This window comes from Cavia porcellus, unplaced genomic scaffold, assembly GCF_034190915.1.
Source record: "Cavia porcellus strain 051 isolate PalLab524CR breed Dunkin Hartley unplaced genomic scaffold, mCavPor4.1 scaffold_17, whole genome shotgun sequence".
Classification (NCBI taxonomy): Eukaryota; Metazoa; Chordata; class Mammalia; order Rodentia; family Caviidae; genus Cavia; species Cavia porcellus.
The window spans coordinates 12,826,746-12,847,999 of NW_026947500.1; the positions used below are offsets into that span (position 1 = coordinate 12,826,746).

At 34.3% G+C, this 21,254-nt stretch overlaps 1 protein-coding gene across 1 annotated transcript in view; it reads right to left on the minus strand.

Moving 5' to 3' along the window:
* Positions 1–21,254, minus strand: part of Ccdc39 (coiled-coil domain 39 molecular ruler complex subunit) — a 44,264-nt gene that overhangs the window by 8,557 nt on the left and 14,453 nt on the right. Inside the window, exons 7-14 of the mRNA XM_063227241.1 lie at positions 19,554–19,745; positions 16,608–16,711; positions 16,161–16,293; positions 13,643–13,837; positions 11,925–12,089; positions 9,507–9,644; positions 7,609–7,817; positions 2,192–2,315 (exon numbers count right to left, since the gene is read on the minus strand). Coding sequence (XP_063083311.1) covers positions 2,192–2,315; positions 7,609–7,817; positions 9,507–9,644; positions 11,925–12,089; positions 13,643–13,837; positions 16,161–16,293; positions 16,608–16,711; positions 19,554–19,745 — 1,260 coding nt within the window. The remainder of the gene's footprint in view (positions 1–2,191; positions 2,316–7,608; positions 7,818–9,506; positions 9,645–11,924; positions 12,090–13,642; positions 13,838–16,160; positions 16,294–16,607; positions 16,712–19,553; positions 19,746–21,254) is intronic.

Consider the following 21,254-nt stretch of genomic DNA (forward strand, 5'->3'; position numbering starts at 1 on the left):
TTAAAATATGCCAGTTCATTACAGGTTGTTAATTTTTCAGTCCAGCTTTTAAGGAGGAGCTAGATACTACAAAACAACTGAAACTGATTAAGGTCATGGATAATGCTCCATAGACCATAGACTACTGCAAGACCAAAAACAGATTAGGAGTTGAGCTATGTCCGTGAAAAAAGATACATTGAAGTCCTAATCCTCAGTACCTCATTTTGACCTTACTTGGAAATAGGGTTTTTGCAGATGAATTCATTAAGGTGGTCCTTAACCCAGTACAGTATAACTAATGTCTGGTAAAGTTTGACACACATGTGCAGAGAAAAGACTGGTGACAGGAAGAATACCATGTAAAAGTGAAGACATACCAGGGTGGTATACCTACAAGCCAAGATGCACCAGACTGCCAGTAAACCACCAGAAGATGGGCATAAAACATTCTGCCTCCCAGCCCTCTGAAGCCGGCTTTGCCAGCACATCCATCCTGGCTGTCTAAACTGCTGGGCATAAGACAAGGAATTTCATTTAGCTGATGACACTTGTGACTGGTAGGAGGTATGCCTTAATTTGCAGTTGTGACACCTCTAAGAAAGAGGTCAACAAACTATGTAAGGGGCCAGGTAGCAAATAATTCAGACTTTGTAGGCCAATCTGGGCTGAAACTAGTAATCTGACATTGTAGCAGAAAAGCAAGCAATTAGGGATTTTTTAAGTGTGGTTCTTTTCCAGTGGGCTTTCCTGGGCAGAATACCCACAGCTTCATAGCAGTAACAACAATAGCTAACATTTAATGAGGGCTTACTTTGTGCCAGGCATGGCTCTAAAGGTTTTGTGTATGTTTTCTCATTAAATTTCTCCCAATAAAGGTAATTTGCAACTCTCATATTGCAAGTGAAAAAAGACCCCAGTGATTATTAATGATCGTCTTGGTAAAAACAAGATGTGAACAAAGCACTCAGCATCAGCACATGTAGGTAAACCACTACTGCCCTTGTGCGTAGAGAAGCTTAATGAAATTGCAGTGTGTACCTTCTTTCCAATGCCTGCCTGACTAGACCCTACTCCTGACTTTATGGAAACTTTTTAGTTAAAGCCTGGGAAGAGGGATGTCTGTTAGTACTAGATAGAAGCTTAAAGTATTGCACACCAAGGCAGAAGACAGCTTGGAGAGAGCTGATTTCCCATAGGTTTGGCAGAATTTCCAGAAGTAAAAGTGACAATTACATGGGGATTTTGCTCAGTGGCATAGCACCTGCCTTGCAAGCAGGCGGTCGTGAGTTCGATCCCCAGTACCGATAAAAATGAAAAAGACAAAAAGTGACAAGCATGCCACACGTAGTGTATGTGCTGACACAGTCCTGAAAAAGGACCACCCAAGAAAACTTTGGAGCTTAAGGGGATTGTAGAAGTGGCAGAGAATATCCACAGAACCGTCTTCTGAAGGTGTAAATTGGGAGATCTCTTCCTCACCTACGCATGTGTGATACAAAGACACAGTGTGTTGAGTCATTCCCCAGACATTTCTGTAAAGGCAGTCACACCTGCTGAGGTATTTTTAAGTGGAAAAATGACTATTGCAGTATTAAGAATTGCATCCAATTCCTTAACACTCCTGAATTTCCTCTTACAGGTTTTAAGGTAAACATAAGCATGGGATGGCAGGCATTCTCAAACATCAGAATGCAGTTTCACCTAATACATCTCCTGTATAATAAGAGGGCAAAGAACAGCCCTCTTCCTCTGGACAGCTGCCTACCAGGTCTACAGTGGTAAACGGAAATTTAACATGCAGGGTGATATAGTTACAGAGGATGATAACATCCTGGGTATGGCATGGCAGCAGCTGTCTACAATGAAAAAACCTTCAAAATACTGAACTAGTCAGAGGCATGCTGAGGGTGCCCAAAGTGACAAATGGACTTAGAACAAAACAGGTTACAAATCTTGACTAAATGAGAGAAAATGACATGATCAAATAGTAGGAATCAGAGGGCAGTGTTTTGATCTCATGGACTGGAGGTACACAGAACTGATAGTGCTTTAGTATCTCCATTTAACAAATGTTTTGGCCCTTAAGTGCAATAGTTAATGCCTCTAAGTGAATAATTGCAGTATTCAAAATGGTTCTTTCAAATTCAGATGATTACTATAAATTAACAGGCTACTTCATACTATTACAATCTAAATCAATGAAGATTACCTTTATTACATAATAGGCCTGTATTTTCTCCTCTTCTCCATCAGGAGGCTGCATAACAACAGTAAGAATTTCATATCTGTTTTTCAGCTTATCAATTTTACTGAGTCGTTCATGGAACTCACCACTAATATGAAAAGACAAAAATAATTGAAAGAATTAATGTATGCTTATTGAATATACTTGGATTTGTGTTACTGCTGAGTTCAGACAGGTTAAATGTGTTTTGCTTTTTTAATTTAGGTCAATTCACTGTGGAGGGTTTTACATTTTACCTCACTTGAAAGCTTAACAAATTAGCATGCCATGGTTTCATGGATGCTGGCAGAAAGACAAGATTCCCCAAGAGCAGAGCAAAGGACTTTATAACTCATGGCACAACAAGTAACATGAACTTTCTCCACAAGAAAGGCTCAACTGGATGCTATACAAAAACAGTGGGTTTGTGTCAGCTGAGGCAACCCAACTATTAGAAATGTGATTTTGACAGTAATGGTTTCTGTTCCAATAATAACCATAAAATTATCATAGTTTCTAATATATGTTGGAACTAGAAAGAAGTAAAGAAGAACATGAAGTAATTTCAGGCTTCCACAATAATAAAAATATAGGGAGGGGCCAGGGTTTTAGCTCAGTAGCACAGTGCCTGCCTGGCAAGCATGAGGGCCTGAGTTTGATTCACAATTCAAAATAAGTACTTAACTTTCCATAATCATAGAAGTCCTAATCTTGCCTAAAATTATCTATATAAAATTATCTTTAAGAGACAAACTAACTCAGAGCTTAAAATAAGGCTCCCCTGTTGAACAAATGACTTAACTGCAGAGAGAACCTTTAGCTGAAACAGTATTTAATGACTATGCATTGAGCATTTATGAATAAATATACATACAGAAAACCAAGGACCATCAAATACTTATGAAAAGTTAACAAGATGAATCAAAATGAACAAAGAACGGATCTGGGGAGAAACTGGTAATGCACAGAAGAGAATTTTCAAAGTATTCTAATTAGTATCCTCTAAAAAGTGAGTGGATATTAGCTCCAAGAACTCCCATAAAACAAGATGAGCTGCTATTTTTCAAAGGCCAATAAGAAAAACAAGGTTTGGAAATGGGTTATTTTCAATAGTAAAAAAAGAATAAATTCAGTTAGTAACCTGGAGAGATGGTGAAAGATGAGGGAAGCTAGCCAGAAGGGAGGGAAACGAGGAAAAAGAACTAAAATATTTGAGAAAGTGGAATAAAGAGTAAAAATGAGAGAAAAATTTAAAGCCTAGAGAACAGCTCTAAAAAGGCCAGCATCTAAATGTGAGCAACATATGGAGGAAACAGATTTCTGATGAGAAAAAAAAAAAAATTAGAAAAATTTTTCCCTGACCCAAAGAAAAACTTGAATAACTGTGCTCACCTAAGGTTAACCAAAAATAATTTTTAAAAATGACAATACACCAAAACACATACAGATAAACCATAAAACACCAATGATAAGGACTGTGACGAAGCTTCCATAAAGAAAACAAAAACCAGGTTCCCCACAGTAAATTCACTTTCTCATTAAAACACTGTACTGTAAACTCAAAGGATATAAGCAGTGTTTTCAAAAAATACATGCAAGCTGAGAAGAGAAAAAGTACAAGAAAAAAGTACAAAATCCTTCTTAGGAGGAGGAAAATAACTTTGTTCTTTTGACCTTAAAAATAATCAACGAAATTTAAAAATTAATAATAATCAACAAAATAATTAGACTGCCTTATAGAGTTAGAGAGGAAAAAGAAATTCATTAACCCAATGAAAAGCAGGAATTCATGGCAATTTTTTAATATTCCTTGAAAAGTTACATACTATATAGACATACCCTTTATCCAGCAATTCCTCTAGTAGGTATTTTCCAGAAAAAGAGAAAGCATGTGTCATGCCAAGAACACATATGTTCACAGCAGCTTTGTTTATAATAGCAAAAAACTGAAGACGGTGCAAATGTTCACACTTATCAGCAGGCATATGAGTAAACAAATTGAGTAAAACAAACAACAGAACACTAATACTCAGCAATAAAAAGCCAGATGAGCAAACCCTGCTGCCTGTGATCTGTGTTTTGTTTCCCAATTTTTCTTTTCTATTGGTCCATGTTTGTACTACATAATGAATACATTCCTCATGGGGAGCTGGTAGACATATGTAACACGTGGCAACTGCATTTTCATTCCCTTCCCCTTCTCTGCCTCTCCCCTCCTCCACCTTCTCTCCTCCCTCCATCTCTTGATCCCCCTTCCATTTGCAGAAGATCTCCCTGTTTCCTATTGTTATCGTTTAGTTTGCTCTTTATTTGTATTAGAATCCATGCAATATTGAAGTTTGTGTGCCTGATTTATTTCACTTCACATTATAGTCCCAAGGTACATCTGTTTTCCTCCAAATGACTCCAGTTGGTTGTTTATGACAGAGTAGTACTCCACTGTGTATGGATCCCACGTTTTATTTACCTGTTCATCTGCTGATGTGCATATAGGGTGCTTCTAAGATTTAGCTACTATGCACTGCCTGCCACCTGTTTTTGTACAACTTACATCCAAAGAGTAGCTTTTATTTTTTAAGTGACAGAAAATAAAGAATTATACTTCATGAAAGATGAAAATTCTATTAAAGTTTCAGGGTTCATAAAGTTTTATTGGAACATAGCCATGATCACCTGTGTATTTTCTAGGGCTGCTTTTACTATACAGAGGTGGAGTTGACTTATAAAGACAAAGACCAAAAAACCTGCAAAGTACTATAATATTTATTATCCAGCCCTTACAGAAAAGTGGGGCAACCTCTGATAAAAAGCAGCATCAATGGGGCTGGGATGTGGCTCAGTTGATAGAATTCTTGCCTTGCATGCCAAAGCCCTGACTTAGATCCCCAGCAGCACCCCAAAAAAAAAAAACACGAATGTGTCTTAAAATAAGTATGCTGAATAAAATAAACCAAAAAAGTATAAAAAAGTATTCACTAATAGACTTCATGCATATAAAACTCTTGCAAATACAGTCTAAATTCTATGCATAACCTGGGTAAAGTGGCACACCTCTTTAATCTCAGCACTCATGGAGCTGAAATAGGAAAATCACCACAAGTTCAAGGCCAGCTTGGGTCACATAGTGAGTTCAAGACCAGCCTGAACTGTCTTAATAAACAAACGACCTAGTAAACAAATATAAATAAAAACAAATACACGTCTATGGATAAAAAGACCAATCAATGCTTAGGAAGGACGCATGGGAAAGAACTTGAGGGAGGAATTATAATGGACCTCAAGTAAACATGGCAGTCATGATGTGCTAACTATCTTGTTAGTGGTCATATTTTCTCAAGTTTATTTTAATTTTCCAAATTAAATATGTGCTACTTATTAGATCTCAGTTACACTTCAGAAAAGTTACTTCAACTAAAACAATGAGGCAAGAAAGACAAAAGGAACATGTGGCAATTTTGAAATTTGTGGGACGCTGCTAAAATAAAACTTAGAGGGAATTTTTTATCCTTCAAAGCTTAAGGTTAATAAACTACATATTTATCTCAAACAGAAAAAGAACAGTTAAAGCACACAAAAGAAATGAAAAAACATAAACATAAGATCAGAAATTAACAAAATAGTAAACAGTAAAAACAAGATTTACCCAAAAGATCAATAAAAGTTTCAAAAACTGATAAATCTGATTGCCTTCTGGTAAGACTTACCTCATTTAAAAAAAGAAAACAAATAATATCCAGAGTGAAAAGCAGAAAAAAATAGTAAAAACAAAAAGAAAAGCACTCATAAATTTACAAATATTTAATAAAATGGTATTACAGACAATTTGACAGCAATAATTTGAATTAGATGAAACTGAACATTTTTCCCATGGAAAACATAATTTGCCAAAATCAAATCAAATAGAAACACATCTGGGTTGTTCTACATAAACCAAAGGCTGAAAATCTTGCCCTTGAGAAAAACTCCAGATGCCCAATGGCTTTACTAATGAGATCTTTGAAAATTCAAAAAAGATATAATTCTACTCTTTTGTAAGTTTATCCAATATAAGGAACTATAGAAAACACACAAGTCATTTTGTGACAATATACATAACCTTAATAACCTGATAATCTAATAAGAGTAGTAGAACAGAGAGACAGTGGAACAGAGAGAGCATGTATACAAAATTTACATTAAGCTATTATCAGAGAAAATTCAAGTATATATAAAGGATAATATGTCACATACAAGGAACATAAGTTTGGTTTAATTTCAAAAATCTGATCAATGTAATTTTTGTTGTTTGTTTTGTTTGGTGAGATGGTTTCACTGTCCAGTTGAGGCTGGCCTTGAACTAACTTTGTAGCTCAAATTGGCCTTGAACCTGCAGTGATCCTCATGACTCAAGCTCCCAAATGCTGGGGTTACAGATGTGTACCCCACAACTGACTCTGATCAGTATAATTAATTACATTAATGGATTGAAGGAGCTACATGTCAATGAATATAGAAAAAGTATATAATAAAATTTGACGTACATTCCCTTAAGTAAATTAACCTCTTAGCAAGGAATAAGAATATATAGATCTCTCTTAATAAGGTAAACGATATCTTAAAACAGACCTGGTAATGTACCTCAATGGTGCAGCATATGCTTGAGCCCTTAAGTTAAATCCTCAACATAGAAAAACAAAAAACCAAACCTCAGTAATATTTATACTTGATGATAGAACAATGAAGCTTTCTCTTTGAGGGTAGGCAAAAGAGTACCCATAATCACCATTACTCAGCTGAACTGGAGGTCCTACCAAGAAGTACAGTAAAGTAAGAAAAAGAAGTTATAAAAACTGGAGAGAAAGGTATCATTCTAAAATGCTATGATGAAATATCTAGAAAATTAAAATCTATACATGAATTGTTCAAGTTTAAGCAGGATTGTTCAACACTTACAGAAATTAATTATATTAATATTTCTGTATACCAGCACCAAACCAAAAATGAAATGTTTTAATAAAATTAACATTTAAAAATTTTCCTAGGAATAATCTTTAAAAAAATATGCAAAACATCTACAGGAAAATGCCTTCACTAAGTGCAGCTATAGATATATACATAAAAACTAAAACATTACTAGACCCTTGCCATAATAAACCACACACAAAAATGAATTCCAAGCAGACTGGTGAGAGATTTTAGTGTAAAAGGGCAAACTGAGGAATGCAGAACCAGCCAAAGACAGGAGAACATACAGGGCCTACGCCGATGGTTATAACATGCCCTATGTCTTGTATTAAAAGACTTCAAACGCTAAGAAAAAGTTGAGCACCCAAGGTGATTAAGGAAGTAAGTGGTTCGCTTGACATCACCCTTAACATTTTTTCTCAACATTCTTAACAGTGTTTTAAAACTCTGACAGTCACCTTATGCTCTGCCGTTCTTGATCAGTGTGTCTTATTTGTGTGGTAAGCATCCTTTTGTGAACCTTGATTTCCTCCGTTCGCTCTTCCATAGCCGTAAGCAACTGCTGTTTTCTTTTTTCCAGGGACAGAACTTCTTCTGCTTTACTGTGAAGCATTTCTCGAGTCCGTTTAACCTCAAGTTTTAAGAGATTGTCCTCTATCATCAAATCCTAAAAACATAACAACATTTTCAAATACTGAAATAATTATCTTTATGCCAAACCAAAATGTTTACATTGCATAAAAATCAAATTTGAAAATAGACCATTTTTCTAGTTTGACCACTAAGGGCTAAGTTTAAATTAGTCAGGATTCTGTTTTTTCTTTTAAAGGGAAGGGGATATAGTTATTCCAAAGCATGATTTTATAATTCAATTTTAAAATCAACCTTTACTAAAAAACAATAGGAAAAAGTTATTCCTAAAAATTAAACTTACAATATCCATCAAATATAGTTATATAGGTGAACTTTTTATAAGCTAAATTTCATAAAATAATATGAAAACAAATTTTCATTTTAAAGAAACTCAGTTGAGTACTGACATAAAAGTAAGCAAACTGATCAATTTTCAGAAAAGAAAGTACAGAAACAAACACTCCAGAACATAAGATGTCACTATTTCATAAACATAACTTTTCAGGTAAAGAAAAGATTGAATTCCTTTATCTAAAGTGAACAAAAATAGATTCTAGGTGAGTGAAAAAATAAGAGGTTAAATCAGTGTAATACTAGAAATAGCAAAATGATTTTTAGAAGTTTCTAAGCATAAAAATTATAAAGAAAAAATCCTGAAGATTTGATGTTTAACAAAAGATTTTATGTCAACAACACTGAATGGGGCCAGGGAGACAGCTCAGAGGCCCAGCACCTGCCTGGCAAGTATAAGGTCCTGAGTTCAATTCCTGATACCAAAAAAGAAATTAAAGTCAAATGGAAGGTGTTGACAATATCATGACATAATATTTTTAAATATGAAAATATTTCACGAAACAATTGAAAAATACAAACCTCCCAATGGAAAAAATGAGCCGAGAATATAAACTAGATATCCAAAAAGAAAAATTAGGGAACATAACATGATGAAAAATGTTATAAACATTTTATTTAAGCATAAATGTTTTAAATTTTATCTTAATTTAAAACATTTATGTTTTAAACTTTAAACATTGTTTAAAATGTTTAATGTTTAAATGTCACCAATTAAAACAATTCAGATTTAAAACAATGAGATACCATTATCTGTCTACCAAATTGGCAACACATTTGTAAATTAAAATATGCAGACTCAGTGGCAGTAAATAAAGAAGAAGGCTTACACATCGCTGCTAGGGTATAATCAAACTTCTAGAGGTCAATTTGACTTAAAAATGGTTTGAAGACAAAAATATTCACTTTTTGAGTCATAATTATACAGGTAGGAATTTATTGAACAACTCTTCAATGATATATGTGCCAAAAACACTGGAAACAAATGCATGTCTAAAGGATAGAAAATGCTTAACTTGTAGTAACTTTGTAGAAAGTCTTTAAGAGTTATTTGTAAAGAGTAGTTAATGTTTTAGGAAACATATTAAAATTTTTAAAATAAAACATATAAAGCCAAATTTTTACAAGAAGGAAATAATAGGCTGCAGGGGATTTAGCTCAGCGGCATGAGCACCTGCCTAGCAAGCGCTAGGTTGTGAGTTTGATCCTCGGTACCAAAAAAAAAAAAAGAAGAAGGAAATAATAGACTTTATCTTGGGTAGAGTAATCAGAATGACTTTTTTCTTCCTCATCGTTTACTGTTTTTAAAATTTTCTACAATGAACATGAAAACATATGGCTTTTAAAAACATACATGCACATTTTATGGCACCTGTTTATAAACTTTGGCTTTATTAAGTTCTTTCTCCGAACTGTTGATAAAAAGGTTTAATTCATTCACTTTAGTCATAAGGCACTGTTTTTCATCAGAATTTTTACTATTTGACTTCTTGAAAAAGTAAAGATCGTTCTGTAAAAAGGAAAAAAAGGTGCATAAAATACATTTTACACAACAAATTTAAGTACATATTATAATAAACATCTTGTTTTATATACTCTAATATTTATATTTTAATCTTTCATCATACAGAGAAGCTTTTATCATCTAATAATATTTTGAATTTAGTCTGAATTCAATCATTCCAGGAAATACTGTATGTGGTTTCGCAACCTAAATTACAAAGTGCTCCCTATTTATGAGACAGGAGTATACATTTTATTTCATTACAGGCTTCACCACTCCCTTTCTGGAGTTCACTGTTTGATTCTATTCAAGTCCTTAATGGTCAAAATATTACAGAAAGCACAGCTAGAACCTGGTTTACATCCGAACGCTGCATCCATGGCCTTAATTATATATTAGCAATGTGATGCTTGTGGGCAACCTACCCTTCCTCAGTTCCTTCATCTCTAAGGGGAGATGAGAACCCTGCTTCCCTCCCTGACTTGTCGTGAGAGATAACCACTTCCTGTCAAAGAGTATTGTGACAATGCCTGACACACCAAAGTGCCATGTAAGTGCCAGCTGCTATTGTATAATTACTTATTTCTAGAAGGAAAATATTTCAGAAGATCAGATTTCATAAGATGTACAAACAAGTCAGACCACCAGACAGCAGTTTTCTAGTTTTATATAAAGTTGCTTCCCTTTTCCCACTCAGGACCTAGAATAAATTTTGTGCTCTTTCTCCCCTTTGCTTCCTAAATTAAGACTACTTTCCAGTTCCAAGAGACCACACGCACACAGGCACTGTCCCCAAACACACTTTTCTGCCTTTCTCATTGCCACGTTTTGCTGAAGTATCAAGACTTCAGATTGCAGTCAGGTTGTAAGAAGAGAAATAAATTTGGCATAAAGATGTGATTTCATCAAATTACATTTGGAATAAAAGAGTAAAATGTACTATTATTTTCAACTTGCAGAAGTCTTCATTATGTAAGTCATTATGGCATGGTACTAGAAGTGCATAAAAATGACAATCTCATGCCACTGTTGACAAAAAACCTTCAATAGGTTAACTAGATTTTAATGTATTTTAAATTAACTTGCATTTCTGTTAATTTACCTCTCCGTTAAAATCAGAGTTGAGATATGGATAAGTTCTACCTAACTAATATGAAGGTAGCCAACATAGTTTAAAGAGGAAAGCACTATAAGCTTCCCCACAGCAAAACAGACATGACTCAGGCCAGGGTAAATGTTTAGATTTAAAAGAAAAACAAAAAGAGGATTGTCCTCCTCTTCATCTGGAGTATCAGTTCTTTTCATGTTCTACACAAAAATAGTGCCACTAATAGAGTAACTACTAAAATCACTGTGATGACATGTACACTGCTTCTAGTTCCCTGATGCCCTGAAATAATATTTTTATATCTTTTCCATATGATACCCAAATAAAAGTTTAAATACATAGGAGTAGTGGTATTATCTTGAATTTCAGAATGTTTTATCTGATCCCAAAGCTTGCCTTCTTTTCTAGTAAACAAAAGAAGCACATAAAAATTTCTTCAAATTATAAATTACTCCAAAGCAAAACTTTGACACCTCAGAACTAAACAGTGACAGGCCCCTTTCACCTTTTGCAGCACTCCAAGATTCAGGAAAATTCTGCTTCTAACCACTAGAGGACACTCATCACTAGCCTTTCCAGCCATGACCAACACTGAAGCCCTCTCAGGTTTGCATTTGTCCTGGTCTCTGCCCTCACTCCCTAAATCATACTCCTAGTTAAATTTAACAAAAGCTTTCTATTACGATAAATATAGTAAGATTCCTAAAGATGAAGAGCATTATTGCCTTTGTAACTGAATAGTCACTGTAAATATTCTGAGTCATTAGTAGAATAACAACAAGAAATATCTCATGAAAGAAGGGATAATCAAAATATTTAGCATGGTAGAAACTATTCTAAGTAGTGTGCTCTTTAAGAGTATTTTGAATTCACATAGATCAGGAATCAAACCCTACCTCTACTCTCCATGGGGCAGCTATGTAACTGAACAAATTGCTTAATCTATAAAAGTGGTGATAAACAGTATCCTCTTCACAAGACACTTATAAAACTTAGTGAATTAAAACAGTAGAGGCATGTAATGAAGTAAATACTTAGTCAGTGTGAACACTACATCAGATAGTCAGTATAGACCACCGGAAGCAAAGCAGTCTTAGAACTATGTTGACTTAAAAGAGAATGGGTAGTAACTACATACTGAAAACATAAAAAGAAAAAAAGTATTTTGGCTAAATTACATGAAGTTTCTTGATCTGAGTTTCCAAAAGGTCAAACGTAGACTTCTTCTCTTCCAATGACTTCTTAAGTTCAACAAGTTTTGCTTCCAGAACTTGTTTTTCTTCTGAATTAATTTCTCCTTTTAACCGTGACATTCTTCGTTCCACTTGTTGAACACAAAAGTCCTGTGGCAGTTTTTAAAAAGGAGTCAGGAGAGAAATACAAACAATTTAAAAGTATATCTACAGGTAAGCGCCCGTAGCATGGGCCAGGAGGAGAACCAGAACTCCCGAGATCCGGCCATGGTGGGACTCGGGCAGCTTATTCACCGGCCCTCCTGGTAAGCACTCACAGCGTGGGCCAGGAAGAGACCAATTCATTACCTGTGAGCCTACTGCTATGCAGGCTTCCCCCTCCCGCCACCCCCCATAGCTACTGGGGATAGATGTCTCAGCATCTCTGGGGAGGATGACCACATGCAGTATAGCAAATATGGGGGATTTCCTTCTATCTTCTGTTTGAAGGCAAAGGTTGTTTTCACTGTTTTGTTTTGTGATGTTTCTTTTGCTCTATTCAGTACTCTGAATTGGTTTTATAATGTTCTATTTTTGGTTTGATTTTGCTATACCTAATTGACTGGACAACTATTGTGAACTTAAAGAGATATACCATAGTACCTATTATTACTATCCCAGTACCCTACTGTGAGATCCTGTACCAATTTCACTGCATTGTCTGGATTGGCTTTGTTTTGTCTTGTGCTATTGCATTTTTACTACTTTAAAAATAAAAATTTTTAAAAATCCCCCCCAAAAAAGTATATCTACAAATGTAAAAATAGTGAATATTTTCTGTTTTGCATCTTTTAAAAATGTACCTTCAAAAACCTACATCCATGTTAATCTAACAGATTTACTAGGGTTCTATTATGATAGTATGATAAAAATCCACTGATTGGCTACATTTGCAGATTATTTGTCTCATCATCAAGCACCCTGATTGTTGAAGAATAATTTGTAGTTGCTCCCCTTAGAGTAAAAATTTTATTGTGAATTACTGACCTTCAATAATAGAACTGTAGTAAATCTTCTAGATTTACGTAGATACGGATTTTTGAGAGTACATTTTCTAAAAGATGCAAAAAAGATAGTCACAAATAGCCATAAAAGGCTCATAACAAATTGGGGGACAGGGATTTAACTCAGTGGCATAAGTGCTAGCCTGGCAAGCATAAGGTCATGAGTTTGATCCCTGGTAAAAAAAAAAAAAGGCTCATAATGAATTTTTTTAAAAATTATACTTTAACATTTGCATTTTGAGAAACTAAGCCTATAATAATGAGGGATATATATATAATATATAATATATTATAACATATTATATATTATATTATACTACATTATAATATAGTAGGTAGGGATGGGGTACCTAAGTTTGCACAAATAAGAATACAGTATTTTTAGGTTTCGGGTGTCCCATAGCTTCTTTTGTTCTTCTCGGGGTCCACATGTCCCAGTGTTTAAAATTCGATTGTAAAGTTGTCTTTCCTCTTGTCCATTTATTTATCATGGAGGAAACCAGCTCCTTTTAAGGCTCCCCAGCCTTTCTACTGACCTAAAGCAAACATGACATTTGTCTGTATTTCTGAAGGACCTTTGTCATCTTAGGATGGTGGAAAGCCTGAGAACCAAACTATAACTAAACCCATACAGAAGATATCTCCATGAGTACCACCTACCTGACTGTACATAATCTGTTGCTGTTTTAAGGTTTCAAAGTCCAGTTTATGTAACTGATTGTTGAGATGCTTCAGAGTGGAACGAGTTCCTTCAATTTCTGATACAAGAGCTTTTTCTTTCACTTTCTCGTTCTGTAACTCCTGGACTTTCTTAAAAAACACGTCTTTCACTATGTTCAACTGAACTTCCACTTCCTGATAATAAGAATTATAGTGCTTAAGGAAATAACAGTATCTTGAAATGTTTTATTTATAATTGTAATTTAGGTTTTCAAAACCAATGAGACTTTCTTGTCAACACTGTAGCCCCTGATATTACAAATCTTTTTCCTACAATTTCAACAAATTTCCAACATTTCTTACAGTCTATCATAGCAGACTAGATTAATAGGTTTTCTATTCCTGTGTCACATACCTTCACCTGTCATCTTAATCCCACTCCACATTTCCCTAGCCTCAGAACTAAGGTCCTGCACTGATTCCGTGGAGGAGAGGAAGAGAGAGAACCACTGGCGACAAACTGCATGTAGGTTCAGAGTTCACTGGAGTCGAGGTTACAAGGGGGAAAATACTACATCACTCAACCTCCATCTTCTTGGAAGCACTATCAAGTGATGATCAGGTGTAAATCATCAGTTCTCCAATGGATGAGAAGCAAAGAAGAAAATACGAATTGAATGGTGTAAACAATCCCACATGACCAGGCTACTAACATGACTCTGCTACATGCAGAAGTGGGAAAAGATACAAAAGAAAAGACCACTGTGTAGTGTTTCCAATGCACAGATATAAGAGATGTTAAACCATTTTAACACTAAGGGCATCGATAACAGTCAACTACACAAAACAACCTAGAAATGATGAATGTATTTTATTACTTTTATTTTGGATATCATTTATTAAAGTATAAGCCTATATCATATGATTTTTTTCAATAGTAACTATGGTTAGTACCCAACTACAAAGTCCTGAAATTTTAACTCCTAGGCTTTGTGAGCCACAGGAGATGGCGCAGGACAAGATTGGCATCACCCTCATCACGCACATTTTACTTCTGGTTGATCTCAATATTATGTGCAGTCTTCTGGAAAAGAGGGACAAACCCTAATTCCCACTGTCCCCCCAACACAGATATAACTTTACCTAGAGGCTTCACAACCAATATGTTCTAGATTTCTAGTTACCCCAGTGAATTGACAGCTATCAGTTTTAGATGTTAAAATAACTTATTTCTAAGCTATCACATACAAATAAACATACTTTTTCTTTCCCAACCAATGAAACTCAAAATGAAGCAAAAGAAGTTTGTGACTGATACTGAACTCTTTACAAAGCAAGAAAATCTGGTATTCAGTGCATTATCTTTCATATAATAGATAACTGCCATTGAGTTTAAGAGCTTCCAAAAGGTGGCCTGGCAGTTTTACAGTCATTGTTTGGTGACGTGTAAGAGTCTATCCAAAAAAGTAGAGTTGACCTTTTTCCAAATGAACAAAATCAACAGCAACAAAACCAAGATGACCAGCACAAGCCTGCTACATACAGTACCAGCATTGCACTAGCTCTCTATTTTTCTTGTAATTCAGCCAATTTCTTCAAAACTGTAAGAAGTTTTTGTTCCCAGTGATCAAAAGGCCAAATTCATATGAATTTCACAGTCTTTATGGGTTTCTAGTAAATTCCAATACTGCCCCATTTCATATGCCATAAATACAACTTTTTTAAAATGTAAGATTTGAACTCAGATACCATGTAAGTCAAAAATACTACATGAGTTCATTACTCAGAAACTTTACAGAATCCTGAGGAAACTGAATTCTGTCCAAATAAAAATAGAAGCATTAAGCTTCATAGAATGTTCAGGGATTTTGCTCACGCCTCTTCTGTCCCCCAAAATAGAGTAAAAGCAAGAAATACCACCCACCATGAGATGTCACACTTAGAGGTCACTCTGAAGTTTCCAGAAGTAGAAATGGTGAACCAGCCTTTCCTGGTTTCTCAGGAATTTGCTTAATGGTACCACTGCACCAGAGATTGGGGTAGAACATGGTGCAGGATAGTTAGTAAAGTGATACACTTCAGGGTCCTTGTGCCAAAACGTGTGCCAGGGATTAAAATATAATCGATGATTAGAATACAGACAGTGAATATCGGTAGTGCTGGAGATTGAGCCCAGGGCCCTCACACTGAGTTACACACCCAGAGCCCTTTTTGCATTCTTTATTTTGAGACAGGATCTGGCTAAGCCACTGACTCTCCCAGGCTAGGCTGGTACTTGTGATTCTCCTACCTCAGCCTCCCATAATGCCTGCCCAGCAAGCATAAGGTCCTGAGTTCGATTCCTGGTTACTCTCCCCCAAAAAAGGAGACACCAAAGTTAAATGCTAAAAATGTAAGGACCCTCCTAAAAAACTTTCTAGTCCTCTAATTAGAAAGGGTCTAATTAATTAATCTTTAAAGAGTTGAATTCATTACTGGTAAGTTTGCTGTACATTTAAAAAATTACATTTAACTGTACCTTTACACTCTTTTCCTCTTCCTTTAGCATATCTTCCAAATTGGTGGCTTTCTCTTCCACAGACATGGTTTTCTGAGTTATCTGATTCAATCTTTTTTTAATGATCTGATTATGATTTTTAAATTTTTGTAACCTAGATAGGGAGAAGATGGGGGAAATGATAGAAAACATGCCTAGAAAATATTCAATGAAAACAAATAAGGGTTTATTATGTCTATATAATTAGGTTTCTTTGACTACAAAATCCTTTTTATTATCACTATCTATCAGAAAAACTCAAAATATTTCACTTGAGTTTTTGTGATTAAAAAAAGCCAGGAAATTTTTAAGCTTAATAATCCAGTAGCTATAATGCTGCAAATATTTAACAAAATATAATCTTAAGTATTGTAATAATTTTCTAAAAATACTAAAAAATTTAATCATTTAAATAGATTTTTTTCTTACCTTTGTCTTTCTTCCTGACAGTCCTTCTTTATTTTGGAAATATTTTTCCTCAAAGCTTCTAAATCACTGGCAGTTCTATTCACAGTGGCTTTTAAAGAATCTAGCTGCGTATTAGTTAACAGATAAAAATTACATATTTACTCTACATGTTATAGTCTCATTACTGAGAATTTCTATTCTGGCCACTTTAAGTTTTAACCTATACCACACCCACAGAACAGTAACTCTTGTATTAATATATATTTACAGATCTTATTACTTATTCTCATATCAAATTTTAAGTGGTTTTTATAATATAAAAAAATTAGAAATAGCTACATATATTGAAAAGTAACTGCAAAAGTGTCTAATATCCTGAGCCTTGCTCAAGAAGAACACAGCGTTCAAAACAAACTTATGTATATGTATGAAAAGCTCGTGATAATCAGAAGTTTAGTTGGATTTGGAAAAAATCTCAAGAGATTCATCGTCCTTCTACTACATACATCCTCCTAAGGACACACATTTTACAGTTAATCAAAATTATTAAAACAAATCTAAAGTACACACTTTCTCCTTGGTAAGAACACTGGCAAAAAACTAAAGACTCCACCCTAAGAAATCAGATCTAATAAATTTGATAAAGTTGTAGGATACAATATCAACATACAAAGATCACTTCATTTTTATATACTAATGATGAATTTTCTGAATAAGAAAGTTTTTAAAATCCATTTGTAACAACAAAAAAAAAAGAATCAAATGCTTAGGAATAAATTAAACTAAGGAGATAAAAGATCTGTACAATGAAAACTATAAAATATTAATTAAAGACATTATATAATATAGGGCTAGGATTTAGCTCAAAGGTGTCAGTGCCTGCCTGGCAAGGGCGAGGTAGCAAGTTCGATCCCTGGTACCAAAAAAAAAAATTATGTAATACATAGATAAATGGAAAGATATTCCACTTGATGGACTGGAACAAATTATATTGTAACAATGTTCATGCCACCTAAATCTCTCTATAGATTCAATACAATTCCTACCAAAATTCCAATGTTATTCCTCAGAGAAACAAGAAAAAAAGCTGAAATTTATATGTGATCACAAACGACTTCAAAGAGCTAAAGAAATCTGGAGCAAGAAAAACAAATCTGGAGTAAATATACGTCCTGACTTCAAACTACCTTACAAAATTACGGTAATCAAAACAATATGCAACTAGCATAAGAACAGACATATTAAGAAATGAAACAGAAGAGAGTGACTAAAAATAAGTCCATGCATATACAGTCATCTAATTATCAATGAAGATGCCAAGAAATCACAATGGGGAAGGGATAGCCACTTCCCTAAATAGTTTCAAGAATAATGAATACCTACATGCAGAATAATAATATAGGGCCTTTCTCTTTTTCCATATATAAAACAACTCAAAATGGATCAAAGATCTTAAAAGTAAAATCTGATACCAAAAAACTTCTAGGAGAAAACATACAGGAGAAGGTCCTTGACTCTGGTGTCCACAATAACTCTTTTTGATACACCATTAAAAAGACAGACCACAAAAAACAAGTGGGACTGTCCAAACAAAAAGTTTCTGTTCAGCAAAAGGAATGATCAAAATAAAAAGGCAACATACAGAGAGTGATAAAATACTTACAAATTATCTAGTAAGGGATTGATCTCCAAAATATATAAGAACTCTTGCAACTCAATAGTAACAATAGCAATAACAATGATGACACAGTTTAAAAATGGACCTGAACATTTTTCCAAAGAAGACATCAAATGACCAACAGGTGTATGAAAAGATATTCAATGTCACTTAATTATCAGGAAAATACAAGTCGAACTATTGTGAGGTATCACCCAGTAATTGCTAAAATGGCTTCTATGAAAAAAAAAAAAATAAGTGCTGGCCAAGATGTGGAGAAAGAATATTTTCATGCTTTTGAGTGAAATGTAATATGTTATAGCCATTATGAAAAACAGTATAGAAATTCCTCAAAGAAACTGAAAATAGAACTACCATATAATCTAGGATTCCTACTTCTGAGTATATAGCCAAAGGAAATAAAACCAGTACATTGAAGAGATCTCTAGATTCCCATATTCTTTGCAGCATTATACATAAGAGCCATGATAGGGGAAAAATCTAAGAGTTCAATAACATGCTCGAGAGGAGGGAGGGACCAGACCACTCTACACCAACCGGGGAATGGCAACTACAACCATAAGGGAGCAGTACGAAAAGTCCCCAAGAATTAAGAATAAAAGTATCCTCTGATCATGCTATACCATCCTTAGCAGACATCCAAAGGAATTAAACACAGCATACAGTACTGACAATGCATATTCATGTTTCCTCTTCCATATTTCACAATAACTAAGCTGTAGAAACAGTTTGGATGCCCATCAGCAGATGAATAATAGAGAAAATATGGTATCTACACACAAGGGATCCTTGCTCAGCCATAAAAAATAATGAAATCAGGTCATTTGCAGGAATAAAGATAGAACTGGAAATCATCATGCTAAGAAAAATAAGCTAGACTCAATTAAATATCACATGTTCTCTTATATGAGCAATGTAAAAGAAAAATAACACAAGACAGGGAACACTAGATTTCTAGAAATAAAGAAGGAGATCATAGAGGGGAAGGAAAATGTAGAGATGAAAATAATCAAAATATATTACATGCATTTACCAGTATGCCAAAAACAAATTACTAATTTGTTTTACTATATTATTAATTTTAATTATTGTATTACTAATATGGACTGATAAAATATTATGTAAGACTGCCAGCAGTACATTAACATCCACAAAATGATGCTTTGAATATAGTCTTAAAGTGAATGATAATATTTAAAAACAGAACCAAAAGCTAGTTCCTTAAGAAAAGGATTTATACTGTTTTTATACCAACTGCCATAACAAACCAGTGTTTTTAGTTGACATACCTCATCCTTCAGTTGAATTCTACTGGTTTCATGATCTTGATATTGTGTTCTAAATTTTAAAACTTTACGATCAGCAGCAGAAATTCTTTTCTCATATTCTACATTATTGCCAATTTCATTTTCCAAAAACTTTATCTTTTCTTTAACCAAATTTTCTTTTTCTTTTATTTCCTGTTTTATCTCTGTCAATGCCTAGAATCAAAACAAATACATTTACTTAAATATTTGTTTAATGTGAACGAACTAAAATGAAGAAGAATTTAGTTTTTATTGTTTCATTATTATAGTCAATGTTTATTTAACATTCTTAAAAGAACACGTTTTAAGATATTTTTATATAACTAAAAATAAAATATCAATATGCTACACGTTGATAGTTATAAATTGATATTGTTCCAAAGTTCATCTATCTGAAACTTTGCTAAAGATATGAGAAAAGCAGTGTACTTATATGCATAAAGGGTAACATCTAAAAAAATGTAACAGCACTAAACATTTCTTCTCAGGGCCAGGAATATAGCTCAGCCTGGATATAGCTCAGACCAGGCACAAGCGCCTGCCTGGCGAGCACAAGGTCCTGAGTTTGATTCTTGGTACCAAAAAAATGGCAACACACTCGGGACAGCTTCTGTCTGTCACTCAGACAGAAGCTTTCTTTCTCTGAATAAATATATTCTGTTCTTAAATAAATATTTCTTTTCAAACAGAAATTTGCATTTCCATGAAAGTTTCCAAATATTTTACAGATCAGTATTTTTCATCTTTCAAAAGTCATGTTTTAGTTATTGGTTGTTAAGAATATCTTCACTTTGGCTTGTTGGTAGTCTTAAGAGCCAATAAACAGGTCTGCAATGAAATGTGGAGAAAGTACTATGGAAAAAGGCATGATGACTTTCACCCGAGAGGACCGTAGGAGACACTGCTCGAGGGGCACCACCTGAGTCAGGTCTACAAAAATGATGGGGGTGTATCAGAACTCTGAGGTGGCTAAGGTGGAGGGTTGAGAAGGCGCATATATGAAGAAAGAGTAGGGCAGAGATGAAAAGCATGAGACTGGAAAGGGAGAATTTAATGCCAGTGTGGGATGGAAGTCAAACGTCACGGTCAACCTTTAAGCCTTGTGAAATGAGATTTTAATGCTGGGAAACAAAAAGACCAAACGAGGTTTTTACAAGTAATACAATGGCAATAACTCTGACAAATTATAGGGAAAATCACCCTGAGATATAGTTCTTCTGTTTTCCCAAAAGGTATCTTACCAAACAATTAATCCTAAGAGACAGGGGGAGTAATGTGAATTCTGAAATCACTAAGTTTCTGAAATGCTGTGTGTAATATTTTACATATTAGCCTATTAAAAGGATGCATATGTGAGATGTAATATATTTTTAAAGACATTTTAAATTTGTTTAATGTAGTAGTCCTAAATGTTCTCCATAACAACACATTTACAATGACAGTTGTACGAATCCACATAGTTATTGTGCTCATTCAACCAAAAAGCATGTAAAAATTTTTAGTTTTAAATATTTCAAATGATCATTCTACAGTTGCTTGCTTTTTATTGACTTCTCTACCACTTGAGCAGACGCTGTGACACCCACTGCAACATTCATATTTCTTAAAAGCATTATTCATGGCAAAGTTTCCACAGAGGCAACAGCAGAAAAATATTTTCCCTTTCTAAATATTGTTTCTTTT